The sequence below is a fragment of the Furipterus horrens genome, unplaced genomic scaffold (assembly GCF_987537825.1).
Source record: "Furipterus horrens unplaced genomic scaffold, mFurHor1.1.pri manual_scaffold_9, whole genome shotgun sequence".
NCBI classification, from domain to species: domain Eukaryota; kingdom Metazoa; phylum Chordata; class Mammalia; order Chiroptera; family Furipteridae; genus Furipterus; species Furipterus horrens.
Genome location: NW_028327179.1, coordinates 55,089,320 through 55,117,257, shown reverse-complemented (window position 1 = coordinate 55,117,257; position 27,938 = coordinate 55,089,320). Strand labels below are relative to the sequence as shown.

Genomic DNA, 27,938 nt, shown 5'->3' with positions numbered 1-27,938 from the left:
TACTTTATTTTCCTCTTTAAGTTTATACTATCCCAACACTGACTAGTGCTGGTTGGGCATCATCCTGCAAAGTGTAAGATCACTGGTTCGATTCCTGGTCAGGGCCTATGCCATGGATTGTGGGTTTGGTCCCTGGTTGAGGCATGTACGAGATTGATGTTTCTTTCTCACACTGATGTTTCTTTCCTTCTCTTTCTCCCTCCTTACCCTCCTCTCTAAAAATAAAGTCTTTAAAAAAGTTTATACTATCTCAGATTTGAGAACTACTGAATCTAAAATGACTCAAATTTAGTTATATGCAAAAACCTATTTGTCATTTAACACTTATTTAAATACTTCAAAAAATGGCCATCTTAAATCTTTACCAATAAATTCAATTTTATAGCACTCTAAAGAGACAGTCATTTACCCAATGGAAATCTACATAGGAAAAGATAGCAGATTAAAGATTTCCTTACATTGTTTTTCCAAATATATCAGCTAAATTTAATAGATATCACTAAAACAGACAGAAGGGTAATAGTAACCTTTTAAATGCCTTAATACTACAATGTGGGGAAAGATACATCCACATTTATAAGAGCTATAATAAAAGTAATAAGAATACACATAAGAGGTAGTCATAAAAGAAATCAGACCATCTTGATATCTACTCAGAATAACCAGTAAATGAATATTTTAAAAAAGTTTATTTTCATATCTTCATTTCCCATTTGAATTTTGCAGATATACCTTCTTAATGTGATAATATACTTCAGAACTACAAACCTCAATGGTAGCTTGAAAATCTAAACACACAAATTCTACCACTGAATTGCAAGAATTTAGGGATTAAATAAAACAAGAGATCATTTTTTTATTTACATGAGTTCAATTTATACATATTTTAATCTTATTATGACTGACTCTTATGTCCAATATGAAAACCAAGTTTAAAATCACTTGATCACCTTGCTTCATACACACCTATTCACATACCATACTCTAGTTCCATCCATGTAGTAAATCCAACTTTACTATACCAGATAAAAGCTACAAAACATAAATTCAGTGAAATTGAACCTTTTGCAAACAGCATGGAAATATGCATTGAAGAACATTTTCCAGAGTGCTACTGTAAATAGCTTTTGTGTTTTTTTTGGTAATATTAATGTGCTGAAACAAAATATTAATGTTTATTTAAAATATAGGTATGAGATTATTCCATTCTGTCCAGTTCTATTAAACACCTTCTAAAAGTTTCGTAATTCAGTCCTAGAAATTCTTGGGAGCTGTGAGCATTTCATGTTCAGAAGTGTGATCTCTACAAAAGCTCCCAGGAAATTTCAGAAAAAAAAATATATATATAACCTTCTAATTTAAAAGTTGATTGATTTGCCAAATGATGCAGCCAAGTTTGCTTCTCTAAAAGCTTCTGATAGGGTCTGCAAGAGAAGAAATGTAATATTACAAATCAAGGACTCATGGGTCAAAAGAAAATTTAATAATCATTCTGCCATGTTATGAATAATTACCGGATGCGCATGACAGACTCTAGCAATATCTTCACAGGATGCTCCATATTCCAGTGCAAGAGCAGCTTCATTTATCATTTCACCAGCACCCTTTAAAACAGTAAGCCAAAAAGTAGTTTTATTTCCATGGCAAAAACAACTACACTAATGGGACAGATTATTTGTAAGAGCAATTAACTAACTTCCTCCAGCCAGAAAAAGCTTAACAGAAAAGGTGGCACAGAAGGTAAGAGCTTGGGCTCTGAACTCAAATCTTACCACTTACTACCTCAACTATGCAGACTCTGTGTGCTTCATTCCACTTCTTTGCCTCAAAAATGGGCATAATGGTTCCTACAGCACACAGTTGTAAAAATTAAAGTTAATGCATGTATTTAGGAAAAATTACAGAATAAGGAATCAAACGTTCTATTATTGTTACATCAGATACCTAGGTGAAAGGCATGCTTTAGATTCAGCGGTAGAAAAGGCTTCTCTTAGAAGGTAACATTTGAGCTGAGACATGAATAATAGAGTTGACCACGCAAAGATCTGAAGGTACAGTATTAAAGCAAAGGGTACCAATATAAGCACAAAAGTTTTAAAATGGAAAGAAGTTTGACCTGTTATGAAATTGAGAAAAGGCCCATGACACAGAGAATGAACAAAAAGTAAGAGTGGAAAAGAGATGAAGTCAGTAAGGTAGGCAGGACTAGATTTAGTGGGGACTTACGTGTAAGCCTTCAACTGCAAAGGACCACTGGTGAGTTGTAAGCAGGCACATGGTACATGTTTTAAAAGGATAATCATATTTCCAAGTGTGGAAAGCAGATGAAGTGGTGGGCAAAACAGTACTGCCAGTACCTTGCTAGATATGATGCACAAAGAGGCCATACTCAAACTTTACTAATAAATAATAACCTCAGACTGTAAATACCTGGTTATTTTAAATCAACCTATTAAATTGCAATATTTCCCAAAAAATCCTGATGGGATTCCTGGTTTTACAATACTCACTGGTCCTAGAATATGTGCTCCCAATACTCTGTCCGTTGATTTCTGCCCAAGAATCTTCACCATGCCATCTGTGTCAGCATTTGTCTTAGCTCTACTGTTAGCAGCAAATGGGAATTTTCCAACTTTGTACTCAATACCCTGTGAGAGAGAAAATGGCAACCTAAATAAACTCTGAAAATGTTCATCCTCATTGGTGAAATCATCTACCATTTGTTCAGAAAATAAATCCCAAGAAAGTAATACTTCAAAGAACATATAGAAGGAAAGACCAAAAGCCTGTTAATGAAATATATTTTGGTATAAATACAAGCAGATGTAAATTTTGGTCTATTTGTGTATATTTCAAAGACAAAAAGAAAATCTCTGGAGTTACTAGTTTCCGAATACAGGCAAGTGAATGATCTCTTCTATGATCTAACAAAGGAAAAAAATATATAATGTTCTACATAGTAACTAAAATGCATTAATATATTAATAAAACAGTTCTCAGTGTCATTAACTTAATTCACATATTGGAGTGAAACTACCCTTGTTCGGAATTACCTCTTCTTTCAACTGCTCTTCTGATTTGCCAACCCAAGCCACTTCAGGGTGTGTGTAAATCACTGATGGTACACAATTGTAGTCAATGTGCACAGCACCACCAGCCATTCCTTCAACACAGATAATGCCTTCATCCTCTGCTTTGTGAGCCAGCATTGGACCAGCCACTACATCACCAATAGCATAGATACTGCAATAGAAATCAAAAGAAACAGTGGACTTCTGAAATCAGATACTCATCTTTACTTATGCCATGTTCACAAAATTAAGAGTTTCTAATAATAAGTCACCAAAAACATATTAAATACAGCTCTTTAAATATTTGAGTTTGGGTTCTAATCTTGGGTAATAAAAAAATTCAATTAATTATTTTGCTTTCACATATTTATTTACTATTTTCCCCAAAGCCAATGCATTTTTTAAGCATGACAGAAGACATTTTCAAAGTAGTGTTTGACATAAACTTCAAAATTATTGAAAATGCAGTAAACTATGCAACTTACTTCGGAATTTTAGTTTGGAATCTGGTATTGACTGGAATTCTACCTCTAGGATCTAGTTCAATGCCAAGTTCTTCTAGTCCCAAATTCTGAGTAAAAGGTCGTCGGCCAATGCAAACCAGGAGAACATCACAAGTGATAACTTCAGCTTTATCACCAGAAGCAGCTTCAATACTGGACAATGAACATGTTATAACTGTTAAACACACATCTGCATAAATACTTGATAGACTTCAAATTCTAAAGCCAGACATTTCTGAAGTATTAATGACCCTTTTAATAGTGTAAGTTAATGTTATTATAAATATAAACATAAGGGTCAGACAATGAAAAAATGTACATATTCTCGTGAGCTCTATCATTAAAATCCCACAAAAACAGGCAGTATAACACAGATTAAGAACATGGGTATTAGTGAGAAAGATCCAAGTACAAGTAGTGACTCTGTCACTCGATGTGTGACCTAAGGTGAGTTATTTCATTAAGTTATAAAAGTGTTTAATAAATAAGAATGCTAGGCACATAGTAAGCAATCTAACATTACTGATTTTCCCATATACATGTCTAAAAATACTGAATTCATTTTACTATCTTGGCTGGTATGGCTCAGCAGATTGAGCACTGGCCTGCAAACCAAAAGGTCTCTGGTTTGATTCCCAGTCAGGGCACATGCCTGGGTTGCGGGCCAGGTTCCCAGTTTGGAGGCGTATATAAGACAACCAATGTTTCTCTCGCACATCAATGTTTCACTCCACTTTCTCCCTTGCTTCCCCTCTCAAAAAATAAAAATAAAATCTTTTTAAAAAATTCATTTTATTGAATGCTGGGAGTTTAAATTTTTCTGAATGCATACTATTGAAAAGTACATTACAATCAGAACACTGGATTAATTTTTCCAGCATCAACTTAATTATGAGTTTTAATAGACTAATTTGATAAGCAATACTGAATAATACTAAGGAATAAAATGGTCTTAAATTATAAAATAATCTGAAATTATAAAATATTGAATTCTGAAATATTGAAGCTTTTTCTTAAAGAAAAAGACAAGGGTACCATTATCAAAATCAAATATAGGATACTTACGAAACATCAATTTTTCCATCTGACTTCCTGGTAGCACCAGTAACTTTTGTATTCAATTTAAATTTAAATCCTTGCTTTTGAAGGATGCGTTGAAAGGTTTTAGATATCTCCATATCAATTCCAATTCCACCAACATGACCCAAAAATTCAACTGCTGTCACATCTGCCCCAAGTCTTTGCCAAACTGAACCCTGCAAATAACATTTTTTTAAAAATCATAAAAATAAAGGTTCTCATAGCAAATGTTCGCTGAGTTATCTTAAATAGTTTATTTTCCTTTGTTAATATGCTTTTATTAGAGGGTCTGAGGTTTAAAATCAACACTGGGACAAATATAACTTTATATATTTATTCACTCTATTCATTCAACATTTATTGAGTACCTACTATAGGCTAGGCACCATTTGAGGTGCTAGGCATACCAGAAACCTTATATCCTGGTAGAGGAGACAAGTAAAATTCACAAAGAGGTCAGTAAAGTACTATGAGAAAAAAAACAAACAAGTAAACAGAGCTAGGACTACTGAAAGGAAAGGAATTGTAATTTTAAATAGCATGACTGGGGAAGGCTTCACTGTCAGTGATATTTACACAAGGACTGGAAGAGAGGGAAGGAACTATACAGGTAACTAATGTAAAAGAGGAACAAGTGGGAAGGAAGGTCCTGAGGGGTAAGAAGTAGAATCTTACTGCTACTAATTATTAATGCTTACAAAATACTAAACTGGCTTATTTTATTTTGTCAACAGAAAAATATTTACTTTTTCATTCAATTATAATTTAAACTGAATGCTGATTTTTAAACATTTTAACAATTGTAACTTCTAAATACTTGCACGTGAAATAGGCAAGAAGACATAAGTTACAAGCATATACAAAAATGAACTCAAAATTCATCATGGACCCAAATGTAAAACAAAAACTATAGAACTTCCAGAAGAAAACATAGGAGACAATCTTAGTGACCTTGAATGATACAAAGGTTTCTTAGCTACAACACCAAAAGCAAAATCCATAAAAGGGGAAAAAAAAGTATATAAATGAAACCTCATCAAAATTGAAAACTCTTCGAAAGACAGTAACACAAAAAGAGGGCAATGACGTCAGCATCACAGAGTGAGAAGACCTCTTGATTTTTCCCCTTAAAATGACAAGCTGGATAACTATCAATTCAATAAATGATTCCCTGCTCCACACAAACACGTCTGAGACATCCATGCATGAAGTCATCTGTAGGTGGATGTATCAGAACAAGCATGGGAGGCAGGAGGGGAAAAGAACAGAGATGAGGCTGTAGATGCAGTCTAGCACCTACCACAGTCCCCAATGACGCAGTAGCAGGGAAGGAGTCAGGCTGAACCCCTAACACAGTAATCCATAGGGCTAGAGGGGCAGAAGCATCATTCTGGCCTATTGGTCAGCACCAACTGCCGTTAAACCCAGTGACAAGGGTGGGAATACACAGCACCACAGCATAGCGGTGTGGCAGCTGTGGAGTAGTAGCCACCATTACTATCAAGGCAAAGCTACCGACTTGTAAGCCCTCTTCCCCCTCCCCCACCCATCATGGCAGAACCCAATAGAGGCAGAAGAGATGCCTCAGAAAGCACACGTTGGTTGGCAGCCTCTGGTTACGTGGAGCCAGTGCTGGGAACTCAGACCTGTAGCCCCATCACCGGCCATATCCCACCATAGGGATGGTACCCTAAGACTGAGGCGATTTGGACACAGAGAGAGCATGCCCACCCCCACATGTAACATGAGGCATTTTTCTAGACTGATGCCACACCAACTACAGATCTCAGAGATGCCAGTAGTGCAAGTAAGAAAAAAATTAAAACTTGCACTATAGCACCATCTACTGGAGAACAAGACAGACATCTACCTAACCTGCTATTGTTAAGAACAGAACAGCACCTAAAAGAAAAATTCACTACCTCAAATGACCAGGCAGAGAAAACAATCCATCAAGTACCATAAATAACCAAGATTACAGAGGAGCTCAGAATGAAAATGAAAGTATCCAGAAACCAAACTCAAAGACATGGAAGAAAGTGATTTAAATGACATCTCTGTCACTTAAATGATTGTAGTTATAAAAGATAATCAGTAAGATACAAGAAAACACAGAAAAACATTTCAATGAGCTCAGGAATAAAACCGATAAAGCAAAGGAGTACTTAAATAAGAGATTGAAACTATTAAGAAAAGGTCAACAGAAATTCTGGAGCTGAAGAACACATTAGATAGCCTGGGAAACAACAGACCAGATGGAAGAGATAATTAGCAAACTTGAAGACAGAAATCTAAAAGTGACTCAGGTGAAAGAAGAAAGAGAAGTTAAAAAAAAAAAATGAAAGAACAATGCTAGAACTATCTGACTTCATTGGAAAGATCAATGTAAGAATAACAGGTATACCAAAAGAACAGAGGGAGAAGGAAACAACCTATTCAAACAAAAATCGATAACTCCCCAAACCTATGGAAAGAGCTGGACCCTTGAATTCAATAAGCTAACAGAACACTCAATTATCTCAATGCAAAAAGACCTTCCCCAAGACACATATAAAAATGTCAAAAGTTAATGACAGTGCTTGCTTCAGCAGCCCACATACTAAAATTAGAACGATGCAAAGGTTAGCATGGCCCACAGACAAGGATTAACATGCAAATTCATGAAGCATTCTGCATATTTGAGTAGGAGGGGCAGAGATGGGAAGCCAGGGTGGAGAGGACACAGTGTGGCAGAGGCGAGGCTGCTATGGCAGTAGCAAGGCAGTGACTGCGGGCGGCAGAACAAATGGTCCCACATCCACATGTGGTGGATGAAAGCTGGGAGGGAACCCCGGGGAGCACTCCCAGCCCCAGGCTAGACCACGCAACTCACAGTTCTAGTGCCAGGAAAATAAAACGTCATAGCTTCTGGCTGTGAAAACCAGTGGGAATTGAGGTAGCGGAAGAAACTGCCCATCTCCCAGGAGAGTTAGTTTAAAGGACCCCCACGGTCCTAAAATATACACAAACCCACCCACTCTGGGAACTAACATCAGGGCAACAGCTAGAGGGGCGCCAGTTACATACGGGAAGAGGGTAACGTGACTGGAAAAGGGGCGTGTGCCAAGCAAGCAATATTGTTCCCTCTCTTACCCTTCCCACACACACAGCACCACAAAGAGGTGAATCGGGTCGCCCCACACTGACAAATACCTAAAGCTCAACCCCTAACACCATTACAGGTGCAGCGGCTCTACCTAATACACAGAAGCAAACACAGGGAGCCTGTCAAATTGAGGAGACAAAGAGGTATGGCCTAAATAAAAGAACAGATCAAAACACCAGAAAAAGAACTAAGCGAAATGGAGACAATCAGATGCAGAGTTCAAAACACTAGTGATAATGCTTCTCAACTGCACATGGAACAGAGGGGCACAAAACTGATCTCAATACATTTAAGAATACTAAAATCATGCCAAGCATATTTTCTGACCACAACATTATTAAACTGGAAATTAACTACAAGAAGAAAGCCGAGAAAACCACAAAATGTGGATATTAAACAACATGCCACTGAACAGCTATTGGGTCAAAGAAAAAATAAAAGATGAGATCAAAGGTTACAAAGACAAGCCCTGGCTGGAGTGGCTCAGTGAACTGAGCGTCAGCCTGCGAGCTAAGTGTCACTGGTTCAATTCCCAGTCAGGGCACATGACTAGGTTGCACGTCAGGTCCCCAGCTGGGGGCTCAAACAATGTAACATTTCACCTTAAAGAACTAAAAAAAGAACAATAAAAGAACCTGAAGATCAGTAGAAGGAAGAAAGTAATAAAAATTAAGAGTGGAAATAAATGAAATAGGGAACAAAAAAGACAAGAGAAAAAAATTAAGGCAACAAAGAGCTGGTTCTCTGAAAAGATAAAATAAAATTGACAAATTTCTGGATAGACCCACTAAGCAAAAAAGAGAAAAGATTCAAAATCAGAAATAAAAGATAAGTTACAATGAATACAATAGAAATATAAAGGATTATACAATATTACTATGAGAAGCTATACACCACAAAATTCAATAATCTAGAAGAAATGAACAAATTCTTAGAAATATACAACCTTCCTGGACTGAACCATGAAGCAGTGGAAAACCTAACAAACCAATCACTAGTAAAAAAACAGAAATAACAATCAAAAACCTCCCGCAAAACAAAAGTCCAGGACCAGATAGCTTCACTGGTGAATTCTACCAAACATTCAAAGCTTTAATACCTAATACTTGCCAAACTTTTCCAAAACATTAAAAAAGGAATACTATCTAACTCATTTTAGGAGGCTAACATTACTCTGCTAACAAAACCAAAAGAGAACAATAATAACAACAAAAAGTTAATGTATCTGTGATGAACACAGATGCAAAAATCCTAAACAAAATACTAGCAAATTGAACATAGTACACTAAGAGCTGCAAGGATGGTTCAACATACATAAATCAATCTGATATACCACATTAACAAAATATAAAAATCGTATGATCATATCAATAAAGAAAAGCTTTGACAAAATACAGCATCTATTTATGATTAAAACACTCAATAAAATGGGCATAGAAGGAAAATACCTGAACATAATACAGCCATATATGCCAAACCCTCAGCTCATATACTCAGTGGTGAAATATGAAAGCTTTTCCTCTAAGACTAAGAACAAGACAAGAATGCCCACTCTCACCACTGGTTTTCAACAGAGTACTGGAAGTCAAGAAATAAAAGGTATACAAATTGGGAACAAAGAAGTAAAACTGTCACTATTTGCATATAACATGATTCTATATGAAGAAAACCCTAAATACTCCACCAAAACACTATTAGATACAATAATCAAATTTAGGAGTGACAAGATACAAAATCAATGCACAAAAATCTGTCACACTTCTATATACTAACAATGAAATATTAGAAAAAGAAATGAAGAAAAGAATTCCATTTACAATTGCAACAAAAAGGATAAATTACCTGGGAATAAACTTAAAGGAAGTGAAGGACCTATATGCTGAAAACTGTAAGACACTGCTGAAAGAAACTGAAAACACAGAGATGAAAAAATATTTCATGTTCATGGATTGGAAGAATTAACATTATAAAGAAGGCTATATTACCTAATGCAATATACAGATTAAATGCAAACACCATCAAAATCCCAATGGCATTTTTCACAGAAATAGAACAAAAGTTATCAAATTTGTATGGAAACATGAAAGACCCCAAACAGCCAAAGCAATCCCTGAAAAAAAAGAACAAAGCCAGAGGTATCACACTCCCCGACTTCAAAGTACACTACAAAACTACAATAATCAAAATACTGTATGTTGGAAAAAAACAGACACAGACCAATGGAACAGAAATAAACTCACACATATATGGACAACTAATTTTCACGGGAAGGGATAAAAAGGGAAAAGGGGGTCAAATGTATGGTTACAAAAGGAGATAAGATTATGGGTGAACACACAATGGAGTACACAGATGTATTATAAAGCTGACCATCTGAAATTTATATATCATTATTAACCAATGTTACTCCAATAAATATAAAATAAATTTAAAAAGAAAAAAGAACACAAAAAGAAAAGCCACAATTGGGAAAAATTATTTGCAAAACATCTTTTGAAAAAGGATTTATATTCAGATTACAAAAGTCTCAAAACCAAGCAACAAAATTAAAAAACCCAATTTAAAAAGTCAAAATATTTACACTGTCACTTCAGCAAAGAACATAAAAAGACAGCAAATGAGTATATAAAGAGATGCTCAACATTATAAGTCACTAGAAAATATGGACCACATTCCTTAGGTTAACATGCTTCCCAAATTTATGAATTACACAAAGCAAGAAAAATCAGGTAAGTTTAAGAATGACAGAATCAAGAAGAGAAATAGATTGAAATAATGGGTGCAAGTGAAGATTAAATTGAAGAGAAATTATAGTTTCAAAATCCTTTATTTAGGTTTAAAAAAATCAGAATTTCTCAAGCAAAGGATGTAAGGTTCTCAGCTGACAACAACTTTAAAAATAAACAAACTGATCTGAGAGCATTATATTAAAAGATGTTCTCTCCAAAATCCAGATTATCCTTAGTTTTAAACACCATTTACAAGTGATCCTGTCAGACCAGACTGGATCAAAAGGATGATGACAAAATAATGGATCTAGTATCTATAGGACTCAATGAGAAGTATTAATAAAAGCAATGGAGATTCACATATGAATAAAACTCAGTCCCTGCCTTCAAAGAGTTTATGGTTCTGTAGTAGAGACAGAAATAAACAAACACTGCAATATATTTTTATTAAATGATAAGATGTACATTTTATACTGACTCAAAAAAATACTTGAGTTTCAAAACAAAGAAGTCTTCACCAAAAAGTAACTTCTAAGCTGACTGTTTAAAGTTATACCAACAAATGTTGAATAATAACAATAAAAGCTAGTATGTGAGTACTTATTATATGTCATTGACTATGCTAGATCAGAGAAGGAAAACTCTGACTCCAAAAAACCTCCGCTGCCTTGCGGCATACCTCTTCTGGGGAAAGGCTAAGGGAGTAAACCCCGACAGAAAATCCGGAGCCGGAGTCCCTAAGGCGGTTTGATGTTGTAGTCAACACCGGCAACTCCTGCGGCGCACCTGAAGCCAAGCTGTATTGACTCCGTCTTTCCCTTGGACCCTTCAGCTGCGAAGAGAGGGGGGGTCTGCTGCATGGGCAACAGCAGACCCTCCATATCACCCTGCCCAAGCTCTGTAGCTTCAGCTTCACTGGAGAGGACACTCCAGCGTCATCGCAAGATGTCGATTCAACACAGGAGGAGACAGATACCGTGTCACTCCCGAGTCGGACTGCACAGCCATTCTCGGCGGTGCAGATAGACTCTTAAGAAGCTACACCATCGTCTCTGGAGATGGACGGCTGCCGACGACGACTATGCTAGATGCTAAAGACACAGTAAATAAAACCACCATGATTTAATGAAAGAGAGACAAGTGAACAAGTAATATCAAGAAAGTGAGAACATATTGTAACAAGAAGTACAAGGTGTGATGGAACACTCAGCAAGAGTACTCAAGGGCACCTAGAATAGTCAGGAAAGAACTCATTCGAGTGCAGAGACTAGAGGAAAGAAATATTCCAAACAGAAGGCCCACAGATAAAAGAAAGCACAGCTTATTCAGCGACTGATATTTGAATATACCTAGAACATAGTTTGAGAAGGAGAAGGGCTAGCAATGAGGCTGGAGATTTGAGCCTGTACCCCGTCATGCTGACCTTTAACCAGCATTAAGGAGTTTGGATTTATCCTAACAGCTATAGCGAGTCAAGAAAGGGTTTTTAGCAGGAAAGGGATGTGATTACGTTTACATTACAGAAAGATCACTCCAGCAACTCTGGGGAATATAGATTAGTAAAAGTTTAAAGAAGCTAGAGAGACCTAGGGCAAGACATGATGCTGGCCTGAACATGGAGCCAAGTAGGTACATGAGAAGAGGATATACTGTAGTCAAGATATCTATATCAGGTGGTATCACATTAGGAGCCAGTAACTGGCTCAATATGGAGCACGAAGACATGGAATAAGTCATGTAATTCCCAAACTTCATGCTCAGACCTCCAGGTAGATGGCAGTACCACTCACTAAGATGGGAAATGTTAGAAAAAAATTGGTTTGGCTTTGTTTATTGTGTGGTGGAGGACGGAGGAGGGGAAGGTAAAGGTTAAGTTATACATTTACAGAAATGAGGACAAGGGAGACCTAAAAGTAGAGAGATGCTGATAGTCATTCAGATATAAAATTCAGAGGCAAGGAGAAAGAATTAGGTTGCAAATATTTACAAGTCCTTAGGTAATTCAGATAGGAGTGAAGAAAATACTCTATGGAAAGACAAAAAGGGTCTGGGATATAATCCTGAGACAGAATCTAGAGTAATACTAACAATTAAAGGGAAGGCCAAGGAAGGAAAACATGCATAGGAAATAGAGAAGCTAGCCCAAAGGTGAGAGAGAAAATCAACAGAGTATGTAATCAGAGATGAGTTCCAAAGGCAAGAAAATCAGCAGTGCTGATTGCTACCAAGTAAAGCAGTGAAGAAAATGGTCCGCTGGACGAAGAGATCCATTCATGTCCTATCAAGAACAATTTGAAGGCACAAGAAGCCACTGACTTGAGGAGTGAGTGGGAGTTTGTGCAATACATCTGGACTGTTTGGTTGTGAAAAGAAGGTGAGAGGGAATTTAATAACTTAAGGAGGAGTGGGATCAAGGGAAGGCTTATTTATGTGTACACAGCCTGTGTCTCTGAGTGCAGATGCCTCTGAGCATGTGTGAATGGCACACAGGTGACCAGAGGCTTGCTTGAATGTAAATGAGGAGGGCCCTGGCTGATTAGAGCATGTCCTGTACACCAAAAAGGTTGCGGGTTTGGTCCCTTGTCTGGGCGCATACAAGAGGCAACCAATCAATGTTTCGCTCTCATATTGGTGTTTCTCTCTCTCCTCCCTCCCTCTTTAAAAACATCAATAAATATCCTCAGGTGAGGATTAAAAAAATGTAAATGAGAAGGAAACAAAAGTAGGGGAGAGTTTGAAGACTAAAAAAATGCAAAAACAAAAATCACAAAGCCAAGATCCTGAGAAGGCAGGAGACAAGGCAATACTAAGTAGAGGTGAAGGGCTCCATCTTAGGGAAAAATAGTTTTCCAGTTACAGAAGAGAAGATCAAGAGAATGGGTGTAACAACATTTTCAAATCTGGGGCATCAAATTGAGGGGGTTTTCATCTGGTGGTTTCTCTTTTATGTGATAGCAGACAAGGTCATCTACAGGCAGGGGAAGACAGTGTACTGGCAGAGGTTAGAGACAAATAGGAAATGAAACAGCCATTACAGACACAACAAGAGTGTACCAACTAGGGAAATAATCGGATTGTTAGCAGGCTGTGGTTCCTGTTGAGATTTATGACCAAGAATTTATACAGGCATTAATCTGCAGGGTGTATGTTTTTCTCCTGGTGTAGTCACTAGCCTGGATATACCATAAAGAAGGCAGGATCTGAGTTTTGTCAAGCCGGTATTGACAGCAAGGCAAGGGACTCAAAGAAGCCCTGTAAGACAGCCGTTAAACTGATGGGCTATAGAATCTAAATTGAACTGGAAAGCAGTCAAGACAGGAAAGAGAAGAGAGCAAAAACAAAGAAGGATCTATGGACTAGAATACTTGATTAAAAAGTCTGTTACTAGGAATAACTGAATAAGAGAGGAAAGGAGGTTATGGTTAGAGAATAAAATGTCTAAATTTGTCTTTTTAGAAGTACAGCAATTCTTGGTGATTATAAGATAAAATGGCCCTGGGAAAGGATAACTGAAATTGAGAGAAAAATACAGGAAAGTTGCCAGATGGACAAGAAGGAAGAACAAGCAGCGAGATTTATGAAACAGCAGGATTCAGAGAACTGTAAACAGCTTGACATTTCTAATACCTAAATTAGAGGGACTGAAGTGAGGATGGAGAGGACGGGAAGAGCCAGATTATGTAAGTAAGAGTCTATCTGAAATGCAATTTGCTCAGAATGAAGGCTGCCTTCTAAAGGGCTAAAGGACCTGAGGGGCTTTCAGATATAAAAAGTTGAAGGACTGTCAAAAAAAAATTTTTTTTAATCAAGTTCTAGAGAACAAGAAGAGTGGAAGATAAAAGGAAACAAATTTCAAAATAAAAGACAATGTCCTAATGACTGATTACATAAATCAGTTGTCTTGAAAACTCTTGACTACTGTAAGTATTTAAGCAAAACACAATGCTGCTCTGCCTGTGACATTATACAGTCAAATAGGGGACCATTAAGTCACTTCCAACCCCATGGAGATAATAAGAGACAGAAAAGATATCACTTACCAATTCTACACCTATTACTCCTGCACCAATGACAACCATCTTTTCTGGAACTTTTTTTAAAGATAAAGCACCTGTAGATGACACTATTGTATCTTCATCAATCTAGTAAATAAAAAGGACACAATCAAATTTAGAAAAACCTACTGATTTATAAACCGTATTCTCACTCAGTATAATCACTAAAAAAACTAAGTCATTTATTTGTTTTGAGGTACCTATGTCTTCTATCCATATACTCAATTAAAAATTAAAATACCTAAAATTTTATCATTCACCATATCAAAACAAAGTGGTCAATTTTAACTTCCTATTAAGTTGAAATATATCTTAATGTAAAGTGTTCTATTTCTGGTCAAAACCATTAGAGAATAAAGACAGGCGACTTCCCAAAGTTGAATGACTGTCAACATTAACAGTATTTTAGTAAGAAAGCTCTCAGAGTTCATAAAGAGCATGAATAAAGTGGTTTATAATATGTACTGGGTTGGTGAAAAAGCCCGTTACTTTGTTTCCATATACTTTATTTAAGATATACTTTTCATTTTCACCAATAACTATTGATTTGGATATTTTAAGTATGTCCACTATCTCCCACTATTGGCTTCTAGCGGGTGGAGGCCAGGGGTGCTGCTAAACATCTTCCAAGGCATAAGACAGCCCCACAGCAAAGAAATATTTGGCCAAAATGTCAATAGTACCAAGAAACTTCGCAAACCACTTTTGACACGTTCAATCAGTTATAGCACCTTCTCTATACACTGCATAAATCTTTTTTTGCTTTTCAGTTACATTTTCACCTTTCTTGAAATAATAACGAATACGTCAAAAAATGTTGCATATTTTCTTTCATCTTCATTAAAATGGCTGCACAAAAGTTCATCAATTTTGTTAATTTTTTTCTAAAATGCATGCTGATATGACAGTTATCTCAATACAATCTAACAAAATTGTTTCAAAAGAAGTTAAAAACAACTAAGTACTACTAGAGCTACTGTAAAGAAAAAATGTTAACAGACGTTTTGGACAACCCAATACTTCTATAAAAAGGTTTTAACCATTGTAAAAAGCATAAATACCGTGATTCCAGGAAAAGGAGTAACTTCTGAACCTGTAGCTATAAGAATGTTCTTTGTATCAATAACTTGAGTGCTGCCATCAGCTTTTGTAGCGGTGACCTGATTTTTGCCAGTTATCTTTCCATAACCATTTACATGGACAACCTTTATAAAATACAGAAATTCACATATTTAAAATAAAGTTTTTTACAAACATGATTAACAGCAAAAATTACTCTATTAAATAATTCATCCAATACAAAATGCTTCCTTACTTGATAATGTTATATATATATATGTATGTGTATATATACTTATATCTATGTCAGAGAAATCTATTTCAGGTTAGCATACTGTTTTAAATTAAGTAACTATTACCCAGCAGCCAAGTTTTAACAGCATCACTCTATTAGCATAAAGCAATGTTTAATGTGTATATAAAATAAAGCAAAAATATGAACATTAAACACACTGACCTTATTCTGTTTGAATAAGTGGGCAATTCCACCTGTTAAAGCTTTTACTGCACTACTCTTCTGCTCCATCATCTTCTCTAAATTCAAGCGAACTTCAGACACTGTAATTTGTTAAATAAATCTTTAGTACTTAATTAAATTCTTGAAGCAATGTATGATACTTTTTACTAATCAAGGTCTAGAAAATTTCAGCCTAATCCTTACAGAACTGCATATAAGGCCATATTAACATTTTTAAATTTAATAACTGATATAATAATCCCAGCTGGCAAAAGGCCAACAACATCACATCATAGTAACATAACCTATTGATCACTATAAAAAAATCCACCTTTGGGAAAAATGCAGTCCAAAATAAAACATGATACCCCACTGTGACAACATATTCTCCAAACACCTTATGATGATCATAAGTCTGGAGGAGATTTAAGTAGAAATGGCAAAGTAAAACATCACCTGAAATTTTAAATAAAAGAAAATGCTAAATTTCATGAAACAAAAACTAATAAAAACACACATGAGAAAATTTCAAATACAGAAGCATAGAGTTTAATCATTCATTTAACTCAGAAGAGAACTCTGAAGCAACAATATAAGAAGATAAACTTAAGGCATAGAACATTAGAAGGGTATTTTAGAAATCAGCTCACACAAACGAAAACACCTTAAGAGATAAGAAAGCAAAGATCCTGAGAGATTTGATTTACCTAAGGTCACAGAGCTAGAACATGAACTGTTGCCTACATGCAGGTCTCTTGACTAAGTCTGTCTCTTCTTTCCTTAGTAGGTAAAGAAAATGGGTTTTCATTCCACTCTTCATCTAGTTTAATACAGTATTTGCTTTAGTATATATAAATCACCTGTATGTCCAAGGGACAGCCTACATTATAGCCCATTCTTTCGGAAACCTACTGCTACAAAGAAACAAATGAAGAAAAAAATAGCTTTCCAATGTGTTTAAAGCCCTTTCCAGAACAGACTACCTTTCTGCATGAATCTGTCAACAACAATCGTTAAAGAGAAAGAATGAAATAACAGCCCAAAAAGAACTGCAGAAGGCATGACAAACCAAATTAAAATGTTACGAAATGTCCTTTTCCATTACACTACATCCCTGCCTCTCTCCTCTGCTCTTTCTACTGCCAACAACTTAGGTAAGGTTCCTTCCTTTATCAGCCCATACCACTCAGGAATCCAGCAGCCACCCCAGTGATTTCCAGGTTTCAGGAAAATGAAAACTGTCTGCCTCTACCCCCTGCCTCCCCCCACCCCCCTCCCGCCCCCCAAAGACTACATGCAAAAGCTGACAAAGGAACAGAAGATGTCATGGTAGAAATCTGGATTAAGCCTTCTTTCTTAAATAAATCTCTATATTTAAAGGTCTTTCTTACTCTTCCCTCAGTAAATATTACACATATATCAGACACAAGTCTTTAGCCAGAAAAATCAAGTCAAGTATGGCTGGTCATATCACTAAATATGGAAAGTATACTTACTTTCAATTCCCCTGGATGCAAAATCTTTTCCATGGGCCATATGGTAATAATGAGAGTTATTTAATAAAGCCTAAAGGAAATAAGATTATCAAATTTTCAAATGCAGACTATATGCAATCAAAAAACTTATGAAATGAACAGTCTGTACACAGAATAGTACATATGACTATACCAATACAATTTCTGTAATTAATAATGATGTAAAAAATGTTTAACAAATGAGAATAAAAAAATAAAACATCTTTACTTTCTTTAGAAGCAATGGCATTAACTACACATTTCAAGGTGGCAGGTGAAAAAGGTAGTCATGTATACTAAATACATAAAGTCCCTAAAAGAATTTACTATTATCTGTTTCAATGGTAAAGGAAAGCTAAAGAGGAAAAAAAAATAACATCAGAGTCTGCTTGAATGGAAATGCTACATATTCTCAGACAAGGAGGATATTTCAGGAATATATGGCTGACTGGTGACAGCTCTCTAAGTGTTACAAAGGGAAACCATGTTTTTAATCATCCATGGGTTATTTTTTAATAACTGCATTAGTTTAATATTATAGTCTAAATATATCCTTCTAGATGGTGGCCAATGGAAAAAAACCTCCACAGTGTACAAAAATGTATGCTCACCTTCGAAGGAATACAACCAACATTCAAGCATGTTCCACCAAGTGTTTCATTTTTCTCAACACAGACTGTCTACAACCAAAGAGAACATTATTTAACTGCATATAAGATGCCATGTTTCAGTTCATTAAAATTCCAAATATATATCTTCCTTCTACAAAACAAGCTACTCAAGCTGTGTTTTGAGGAAATATAATCCTTCATAATTTATCATTTGAATACCAATCTCAAGGTAACCCACCAAAAATGAATTATTCTAAGATATTTTTGTGTGTTGAACATTACCAAATACATGCTTTTAGCTATATTACTGTACCGTTCAAAGTGTGATTAGAAGCCAAAATGAAAAGTATTGGGGGAAGAGGAAAAAAAGTACTTCACTTTCCATTTCATGAAAATACTAAAGAACCTTCTCTTCATTAGTTTCAGGCTTAAATATATGTATAGGATTAAGAAATTATTTACCATTATTTAAGTATTTTGTGAATATGATCAATTCTCCCCAAATGAAAATGAGTAAAAACCTAGTTTTAGTCTAACCCTTACCTTGAAGCCTAACTGGGCAGCTTTAATAGCAGCAACATATCCTCCAGGACCAGAACCTACCACTGTGACATCTGCATCAACTACAAGAAAAGCAAATTGATATAAAACAGTAAATTGCTCAGTATTGATCAAAAATCAGTACATTTAAAAAAAAAAAAGCTACTATTTTATTCCTAGGTGCTTTGTTTCCTGGATGTTAACTGAAAAATGGCACAGATTTTTGTATTTCATTTTCCATTTGTTCATTATGGGATATGGAAATATTACTGAATTTTGTATCTACTGACCTTACTAAATTCCACGTAATTTTATTTAATGATAATGGACAGACATTTGGTAACACTGTAATACATACACCTATATAAAGGAAAGAACCAGAGTTTTGGAATCTGGCATACCTGGCTTTAAATCTCAGCTCTAACACTTATTAGTTGTGTAACCAAGTCACTTAACCTTTTTGTAATATAGAAATAATAGCACTGCCTTAAATGACTGCTGTTAGGATTAAATAAGGTAATACCTTAGTACTGTCAATAAACTTAAGACTGATTATCCCTTCTAGGTTCTTAACTTCTGAGATATCAGAGGAGGGACAATTAGCTTCTTTATAACACATGGGAAATATGTTTTGAACTTTATTTGAATACTGATAAATTTTATAGAGTTTAAGATAATAGGCTAACCAGAACATTCAATTAACTACTCTGGATATTATATAAACACAGCAGCCTTAAGGAATATGTCGGCAGCCGTCCATCTCGAGAGACGATGGTGTAGCTTCTTAAGACTCTATCTGCACCGCCGAGAATGGCTGTGCAGTCCGACTCGGGAGTGACACGGTATCTGTCTCCTCCCGTGTTGAATCGACATCTTGCGATGACGCTGGAGTGTCCTCTCCAGTGAAGCTGAAGCTACAGAGCTTGGGCAGGGTGATATGGAGGGTCTGCTGTTGCCCATGCAGCAGACCGCCCCTCTCTTCGCAGCTGAAGGGTCCAAGGGAAAGACAGAGTCAATACAGCTTGGCTTCAGGTGCGCCGCAGGAGTTGCCGGTGTTGACTACAACGTCAAACCGCCTTAGTGACTCCGGCTCCGGATTTTCTGTCGGGGTTTACTCCCTTAGCCTTTCCCCTGAAGAGGTATGCCACAAGGCAGCGGAGGTTTTTTGGAGTCAGAGTTTCCTTCTCTGATGTGCCCTGACTGGAAGATCGAACCAGCGACACTTAGCTCGCAGGCCGACGCTCAATCCACTGAGCCAAACCAGCCAGGACTCTTAAGGAATATAATTACAACAGAAATGTACAAAATAATTCCAATTATTCTCACTCTCCTCAATCCCCCTCCACTGTCCTTACAATCCAATTACAGTAGCATTTAATAATTTTTAACACTTTTTAAAAATAACACTCCTTCACGTATATTATCACGTTTGATTCTCAGACCTTCCTATGAGAAAAGTTAAGAATGGCATATGTCTAACATCTCACATATAAGAAATGCAGGTTCAGAGAAGTCAATTAACTTGCCCAAGGCCACGCAGCAAGCAGACAAAATTAAGCTTTTTGTCTCTACTTCCAGTGGTTTCCCATTAATCAATATACTAGTATTCCTTTCTTCAATTTCAACTACGAGAAAATTAAAATCCCCAAGAGCAATAATCAAGCTTTACTAGCTATCTGATGTTAGGTGAGTAATTAAACCAGCTTCACCTTTAGTTTCCTCATCTGCAAAACAAAGACCACAAAGTATCTTCCTCATAGGGTTGTAATACAGAATAAAATAATGTATGTAAACAGCTTAGTATATAGTACCTGGAAGATACATAAGTATTCTCTATATGGTAGTTATATTCTGACCTACAAAGATGACAATTTAAACTCTTATCATCCCATACCCAAAAAACACACAACCCTGTGGGGATGGGAATTCAAATAAACCTTTGCTGGCCTTGAACAGAAATAGAACTGTCTTGGAAGATAACTAAAAAGATATCCAACCCAATTATCCACAAAAATCTAAGAATATTTCTACTGAATAAATGAAAGTACTGATTCTCCTTGGTTAAATCAATTATAATTAGAATTATTCAATATAAGAACAAAATACAACTAGTCCAATACATGAAAAAAGTATTGCTTCAATTTTTACTGATTCATCTGTGCTTTTTGACGACACCACTTGGTTCACTAACTCGTGTTCAGAATTAAATATATAATAAAATATATTTATATTTTCCCCTTTACCTTTTTCACCCAGACCCGCAACCCCATCCCCCACCATCCAGTTCCTCCTACAGTGGTCAGTCTGTTCTCTATCTTTGAGACTATTTCGATTCTGTTAGTTTATTTTATTCATTAGATTCCAAATATGAGTGAAATCACATGGTACTTGTCTTTCTCTGACTGGTTTATTCACTTAGTTATGCAATCTCAAAGAGTAAGATTTCCTTCTTTTTTTACAGCTGTGTAGTATTCAAGTATACCACAACTTTTTTTATCCACTCATTTACTGGTGGATACGTGGGCTGCTTCCAAATCTTGGCTATTGTAAATAGTGCTGCAATGAACCTAGGGATGCATATATTCTTTCAAATTAGGATTTCAAGTTTCTTAGGATATATTCCTAGAAGTGGAATCACTGGGTTATAAGGCAGTTCCATTTTTTATTTTTTTGAGGTAACTCCATACTGCTTTCCACAGTAGCTGTACCAATCTGCATTCGCACCAACAGTGACGAGGGCTCCCTTTTCTTCACATGCATACCAACACTTGTTTGTTGATTTACTGATGACAGGCATTCTGACCAATGTGAGGTGATATCTCATTGTTGTTTTAATTTGCACTTATCTGATAGTAACACGGAGCATTTTTTCATATTTCCATTAGCCATCTGTATGTCTTCTTTGGAGAAGTGTCTATTCAGGTCCTTTGCCCATTTTTTAATTTGATTTTTTTTTGGTATTGAGTTTCATAAGTTCTTTATAAATTTTAGATATTAACTCCTTATCAAATGTTATCATTGGCAAGTATGTTCTCCCATTCAGTGGGCTGTCTTCATTTTGTTGATGGTTTCATTTGCTGTGCAAAAACTTTTTATTTGATATAGTTTCATTTATTTTTTCTTTTGGTTCCCTTTTCAAAGGAGGTATATCAGAAAACAATACTGCTATGAGATATGTCTGAGATTTTACTGCCCTGTGTTTTCTTCTAGGATTTTTATGGTTTCGAGTCTAACATTTAAGTCTTTAATCCATTTGAGTTCATTCTTGCATATGCTGTAAGTGGTCTAGTTTCATTTTTTTGTTGCACGTATCTGTCCAATTTTCCCAATTCCATTTAATGAATAGACTATCTTTACCCCATTTTGTGTTTTTGCCTCCTTTGTAAAATATTGATTGACCATAAAGGCATGGGTTTATTCCTGGCTCTCTATTCTGTTCCACTGATCTATAGCTGTTTTTACGCCAGTACCATGCTGTTCTGATCACTATGGCCTTGTAGTACAGTTTGGTATCAGGTAACGTGATTCCTCCAACTTTGTTCTTTCTCAAAATTGCTGCAATTATTCAGGGTCTTTTGTGGTTTCATATAAACTTTTGAAATATTTGTTCTAGTCTTGTGAAATACAACCTTGGTATCTTGATAGGAATTGTGTTGAATCTATAAACTGCTTTGGGTAGTATGGAAATTTTAATGATGTTAATTCTTCCTACCCATGAACATGGTATATGCTTCCACTTATTTGTATCCTCTTCCATTTCTTTCTTTAGTGTCTCACATTTTTCTGAGTACAGGTCTTTTACATCCATGGTTAAATTTATTCCTAGGTATTTTATTCTTTTTGAAGCAACTGTGAATGAAATTGTCTTTTTGGTTTCTCTTTCTGATAGCCCATTTTTGGTGTATAAAAATGCAACTGATTTCTGAATATTTATTTTGTATCCTGCTACTTTATTGAATTCATTTATCGCTTCTAGTAGTTTTTTGGTGGAGTCTTTGGGGTTCTCTACATAGAGTATCATGTCATCTGCAAATAATGACATTTTTACTTCTTCATTTCCATATTTTCAAATCATGAACCAAATGATGACCTAAAGAATATCCCCTAATTTGGGTTCTAATTCTTAATTTCACAGTAATGTAAATAAAAACTACAAAAACAAGTTTCTTTTCTGAGTGTTTTAAGATATTTTCTAATTATAATATATAGAGGTTTATATAATAAACTTAAACATATAAAAGCTAAAGAGAAAACTAGAGTTTTATTTCCCAATTCACTATGTGATCTTAGAACTTTTTCTTTTTTTATTGATTGATTTTATAAAGAGGAAGTGGGGGGGGAACATCTATTTATTTATGCATTCATTGGTTGCTTCTTGTATGTCTCCTGACTGGAAATTGAACCCTCAACCTTGGCACATCAGGACAATACTCTAACCCACTGGACTACTCAGCCAGGGCAAAATTTTTAACTACAACAAATACCAAAAACTCAAAACTCAAAACAGTTTACTACTCACTGAATGTACCATTCCATCAGAATACTGCTAAAGCAATAGGAAACACAAAAATGAAGGGAAAATAGAAGAGTCTTTATCTAAAGATTTGTAAGCTGAGAATACAGGAAGGTATGATCCAGTGACAAACCTTCAAGAATAAGCCAATATTCAGGGAAAGTATACTGATGTCTGCCATTCACTTTGAAATGCACCAAAAAAGTAAGATGGACTGATGGATAAACTGATGGGCAGATGTGACAATGTAAGTACAGTAAAATTTCTACTTTTCTAATGTTTGTAGTTTTTCATAATAAAATATTGGGAAAAACCAAACCAGCTAGCTATCCACCTGTACCAAAGGTGCATACAAATGAAAGTTTACAATACACAATTCTAATTTACCATCTCCTTGTCAATAAGTATTTCTCAGTTTGGTTCCCATATATCGTTTTAAAAATATGGATATAGAAATGCAGTTAAATGAAATACATTAAGGAATACTTGATGTAAAATTTTTAAAAATCAGCATCGGCTTTTAAAAGCAAAAAGAAAAACTGAAAAGAATATACAAACTGATAGCGGGAGAGAAAGATGACTAAGTCAGCAAAAATGGCAAGACAGCTGGACAGCAACCTGCATATCAGGTGGCAGTGAAATACCAGAAGACTGATACTTCAAAAAATGATAAAATGAGAAGTGACTGACTTTAGAAACGTGGCAGTTAATGCCATAAAATGAACTGCAAGAGAAAAAGCAGGAAAGTGCTCTACAAATTATTACACAAATGTTACTTATATCACTTTGAGAAAAAGATACATTATTAAGGTTACCATTGAAATAAAGGTGTCAGGTTACAAATAAACTGTAATCATCAACAAATTACAAGAGATATATTAATAAATCAGTCTGCAATAATATCTACCACATGTGCCAGGCAGTGAGCTAAATGCTTCATGTTGTCTTATTTAGGCCTCATTACATCTCTATCACATAGTTATTACCTCCATTTAACAGGGAGAAAATAAGGCTGAGAGAAACTAACTTGCATGAGGTTGCACAACTAGTAAGTGATCTAGCCAGGATTCAAACTAGGTTCTTTAGATTCTGAAGCCTAAACCATATGCTCTCATGCCTTCCAAAACACTAAGATACTATCATAATTTCCTGGGCAATCAGGAACTCAAACTAAAATAACAAGAACCTCTTTCATTTTCAGAATGAAATCAATAAATATTTATAAATGCATACCCTATGTGGAAAACATCACTACCTTCAATATTCTTTCATTATATTTAGGGAAGACAGGCACATATCAAAATGCAGTTAACTCAAAATTATTTTTAAAAAGAAAACAGGAATATGAAGAGGTATCATAAGGCAGCAATCATTAATTACCAAGTTCCCTAAATGAGTATAAAGCTACTTTGTAAGGTTTATTTGTTGATGTTTTGTTGCAGAGTAAATGTTGCTGTTTTTAAGTTATCAATGCCCTTAATCTTCTGTTTATTTCAGTGACCTTCTTCCACATACTTATCACCACCGAAAATTGCTCTGCCTCTAAAATCCTGAATTCTAATACTTGATTTTCTGATCATAACCCTCCAACTTCCTAGCCCATAAGGGGAAATATAGTAAAAGAAAAAAGAATTTCAAGTAATACAAACCTGAGTTCAAATATGAGGTCTACCGTCTCTTAATTTCTTGGGCAAATCATTTAATCTCTCTAGGCTTTGATGTAATATAGGGATAACAGTGACAGTTAATATCTACATCTCAGGGTTGTGAGGTTGGAGATAATGCACGTCAAGGCCCTGGGAGGATGCCGGGTGCTTATTAAGCACTCAATAAATGTTTCTTCCCTCCTCAAATCCACCTTAGTCTTGGAGCTGCCAGTCTCATTCCTACCCTCCACAACACCCTACACACTGCTATGCCAGTGTTACTCCCACTAAAACCCAATTCGGACCTTATTCTCTTACTTTTCACTGGTTTCCCTGTCTCTTGTTGGATAAAATACAAGTTCCTAAATACAGCATCAAACCCTCTTCAGTAACTATTTCTCCAGCCTCATCTCCCACCACATTCTGTTTATCCACTAATACCATGCAGTTTAAGCTTCAGCAACAGTGAATTACTGTTAGCTTATACCCACAGAATTGCACTGGTCTACCTATGTACATTCTGTTCTATCATGACAGCATACATTTCACATTACAAGCACTACTCTAAGCTCTTGGGCTACTTATAAATGACATAGGCCTGGTTCTTATAGTCTGAGAGAAAGAAAACAAATTACAATAAAGACTCCAATCTGAAACCAGAATGATCTTTAAAAACAAATCTAATCATATTATACCCTTGCTTAAAACACTTCAATGACTTCCAACTACCCTTAAAACAGTGTTAGGGTCTTTCCTAATTTGGAGAAGTCAACTCACAATCTTCAACAGATTTCAGCCCCAGTGGATCTTTTCACGCACTATGCTCCTTCTCATTCAAAATATTCTAACATGCTGTGCCTTCTTCCTGAACACCTCCACCCATACCCACCACCACTCCCTTTTCAGATAGCAAAATCATTTCCTTAGGAAAGAATTCTGTGAACATTCCCAACCTGTATGTAGACTTCATAGCTCCCTATGCTTAGCCCGTGGAATTGCCTTTTTGCAATTCCTTAAGCTTCACAATCGATTTTTAACATCAGACCCTTCTCACTAATGCTTTTCCTTTGCCTGAAATAACCTTCTCACTCCCTCACTTCACTCAGGACTTGTCAGACATGCCTACTGAGAAAAGCCCTGACACCCTATCTAAAATAATTGATTTTCCTTCCCATTACCTGCTTTAATTTTCCATCGTAACCCAAAATATTTACGTGTTACTTGTGTATTATTTGTCTTTTATGGAACTAGACCATAAATTCCATAAGAATAGGACTTTGCTTTGTTCACTGCCTAGAACACACTAGGTCCTCAATAAACTCTTAAGTGAATAAATACATGAACAACTTTGAAAGGAGACTGTTTTACTAAGTACTCACTTGGTTGATCTGCATAAGTTCTCAGAGGCACTGCAGAAACTCCCTTTATGCCATGAGATATTTGACTGTAATGGCCTCTCTGGAAGAAAAAAAGAAAATGGCCCTATTATGTAAACAAAGAACTGCTGAAGGTCCCATGAAAGCATAATGATTTTCGGCAAATGTATCAAACACTAATTACTGATGTATTTTCCATTGCCACCCAGAGGTTACAGAGAAATTTCTCCTCTTTCACAACAGCAATTATTTAAATTTTTCAACCTCAGCCTACCATATAATCTTTTTCTTTTAAATACTCAAACATCTCGTGTTTAACTTATAAAAAATGTTATTTGGTGGTGTTAATTTTTATTAAATTTTCAGAAAGCATGGCTAATTGTTAGTGCCAGGGATCATTTTAATGTCAAAAACAAAGTTCTTAAAAGTTCTAACCTAAGCATCTGAATAATCTACATTATGACAATCCTCTTACTACTAATTATTGTTCCCTAAGTCAAATCTACCATGTATGATCTATGAAGATGTTCCTGAATCATCAACTAGGAACAGAAAATTAGACAGTAATTTAGGAAAATGTAGTAGTATAGTCATATTCAAGAGCTACTGCAGCTTTACCAACTGCATCATAATCTCCACACAATCTCTAAATATGGATGACAACTATTTCTAGAACAGTGAGGTACAAAGAAACAAAGCAAATACCATCGATCGCACCAGGCAAATGAAGGCAGTAACAAAACCTACACTGATCTAGTAATGTTCCCTATTCCAAGGTAATTCTTGCACCTGTGGCCCGGAAGGTAGACCAAGGAGGCGCTGACTAAATGGCATTCCTGAGTTTTAGTCCGAGCTCTGGCCGTCACTGAATGTATGGCTTGCAGTATGCTACATCAACTTTCAGGAACACAGGATACCCATCTCAGAAACAAAGGAGTTTGACTGCTTTATCATGTTTAGGGTCTCCGTCAATACAGTACTCAGCCACGATCCTAAATATACAAATTGGCTGTATTTGGTATACGAATGAAAAGGGAAATGAACACGAGCTTAAGTCTGCAAACACCTAAGGGACCTCTGAGGAATTCCTAGGGCTACCTATCGGGGTTGACTGGGCTGGGGTCCTTGAAGCAGTGGCCCACAGCAGGAAGTTAGGCAGAGACTGAAATTAGGAAAGGGTAGGTTTGAAAAGCCAGGCCGTACCGGACAAGGGCAATTTCTACAACTCCCTGCAAGGTGGAAAGGCCTGTGTACGGCCGCACGCCCCACCGGAGTGGAGTGCAGGGTGTGACTGCCGGCCGCCACACAAACGACGGGCCCCGCTCCAGAACCCAGGCCTTTGCCTCCACTCCACGGCCTGGATTGAGCCGGCTCACCGCGGACGGTCCCACTCAGCCCGTCAGCCTCACCCACTCCCACAAGTTAGACGGCGTCCCGGGCCCCGTCAGCGGGCCTGTCTGTGCCTCTGGCTCTGCACGGCCCCACCTAGTCAGCCCTCACCTTTGCCAAGGAACAGTATACACGACTCCAGCTCTGCATTTTCCCGCTGGACTTTCCTTTCCGTCAATGCTTTCACCTCCGCCAAGCGCCTCCACCGCCCGGCCAAGGTCTCCCCACCCTGCGCATGCACAAGCGCAGC

The 27,938-nt window shown here is 36.4% G+C and overlaps 1 protein-coding gene and 1 non-coding gene across 2 annotated transcripts; one reads left to right on the top strand and one right to left on the bottom strand.

Annotated features, from left to right (window-relative positions):
* Positions 1–670: 670 nt before the first annotated feature.
* DLD (dihydrolipoamide dehydrogenase) lies at positions 671–27,938 on the bottom strand. Its single transcript, XM_090287353.1, has 14 exons — positions 27,800–27,938; positions 26,303–26,381; positions 18,768–18,847; positions 18,225–18,293; positions 17,596–17,665; positions 16,100–16,200; positions 15,645–15,788; positions 14,569–14,670; positions 4,640–4,830; positions 3,557–3,727; positions 3,054–3,243; positions 2,511–2,648; positions 1,515–1,604; positions 671–1,424 (listed from the first exon to the last, which is right to left on the bottom strand). The coding sequence occupies exons 1-14, from the start codon at positions 27,836–27,838 to the stop codon at positions 1,359–1,361; spliced, it is 1,530 nt and encodes a 509-aa protein (XP_090143479.1). The 5' UTR covers positions 27,839–27,938; the 3' UTR covers positions 671–1,358.
* On the top strand, positions 7,230–7,334 carry LOC150001784 (U6 spliceosomal RNA). The gene has a single exon (XR_016513195.1). It is a non-coding gene; the product is annotated as a U6 spliceosomal RNA (small nuclear RNA).

Coding starts and splice junctions, on each gene's coding strand:
- DLD (XM_090287353.1), bottom strand. CDS start 27,838: ATGCAGAGCTGGAGTCGTGTATACTGTTCCTTGGCAAAG. Junction 18,848..26,302: donor AACTTATGCAGATCAACCAA/GTGAGTACTTAG, acceptor CTTTTCTTGTAG/TTGATGCAGATGTCACAGTG. Junction 3,244..3,556: donor TTCCAAACTAAAATTCCGAA/GTAAGTTGCATA, acceptor TTTCTATTGCAG/TATCTATGCTATTGGTGATG.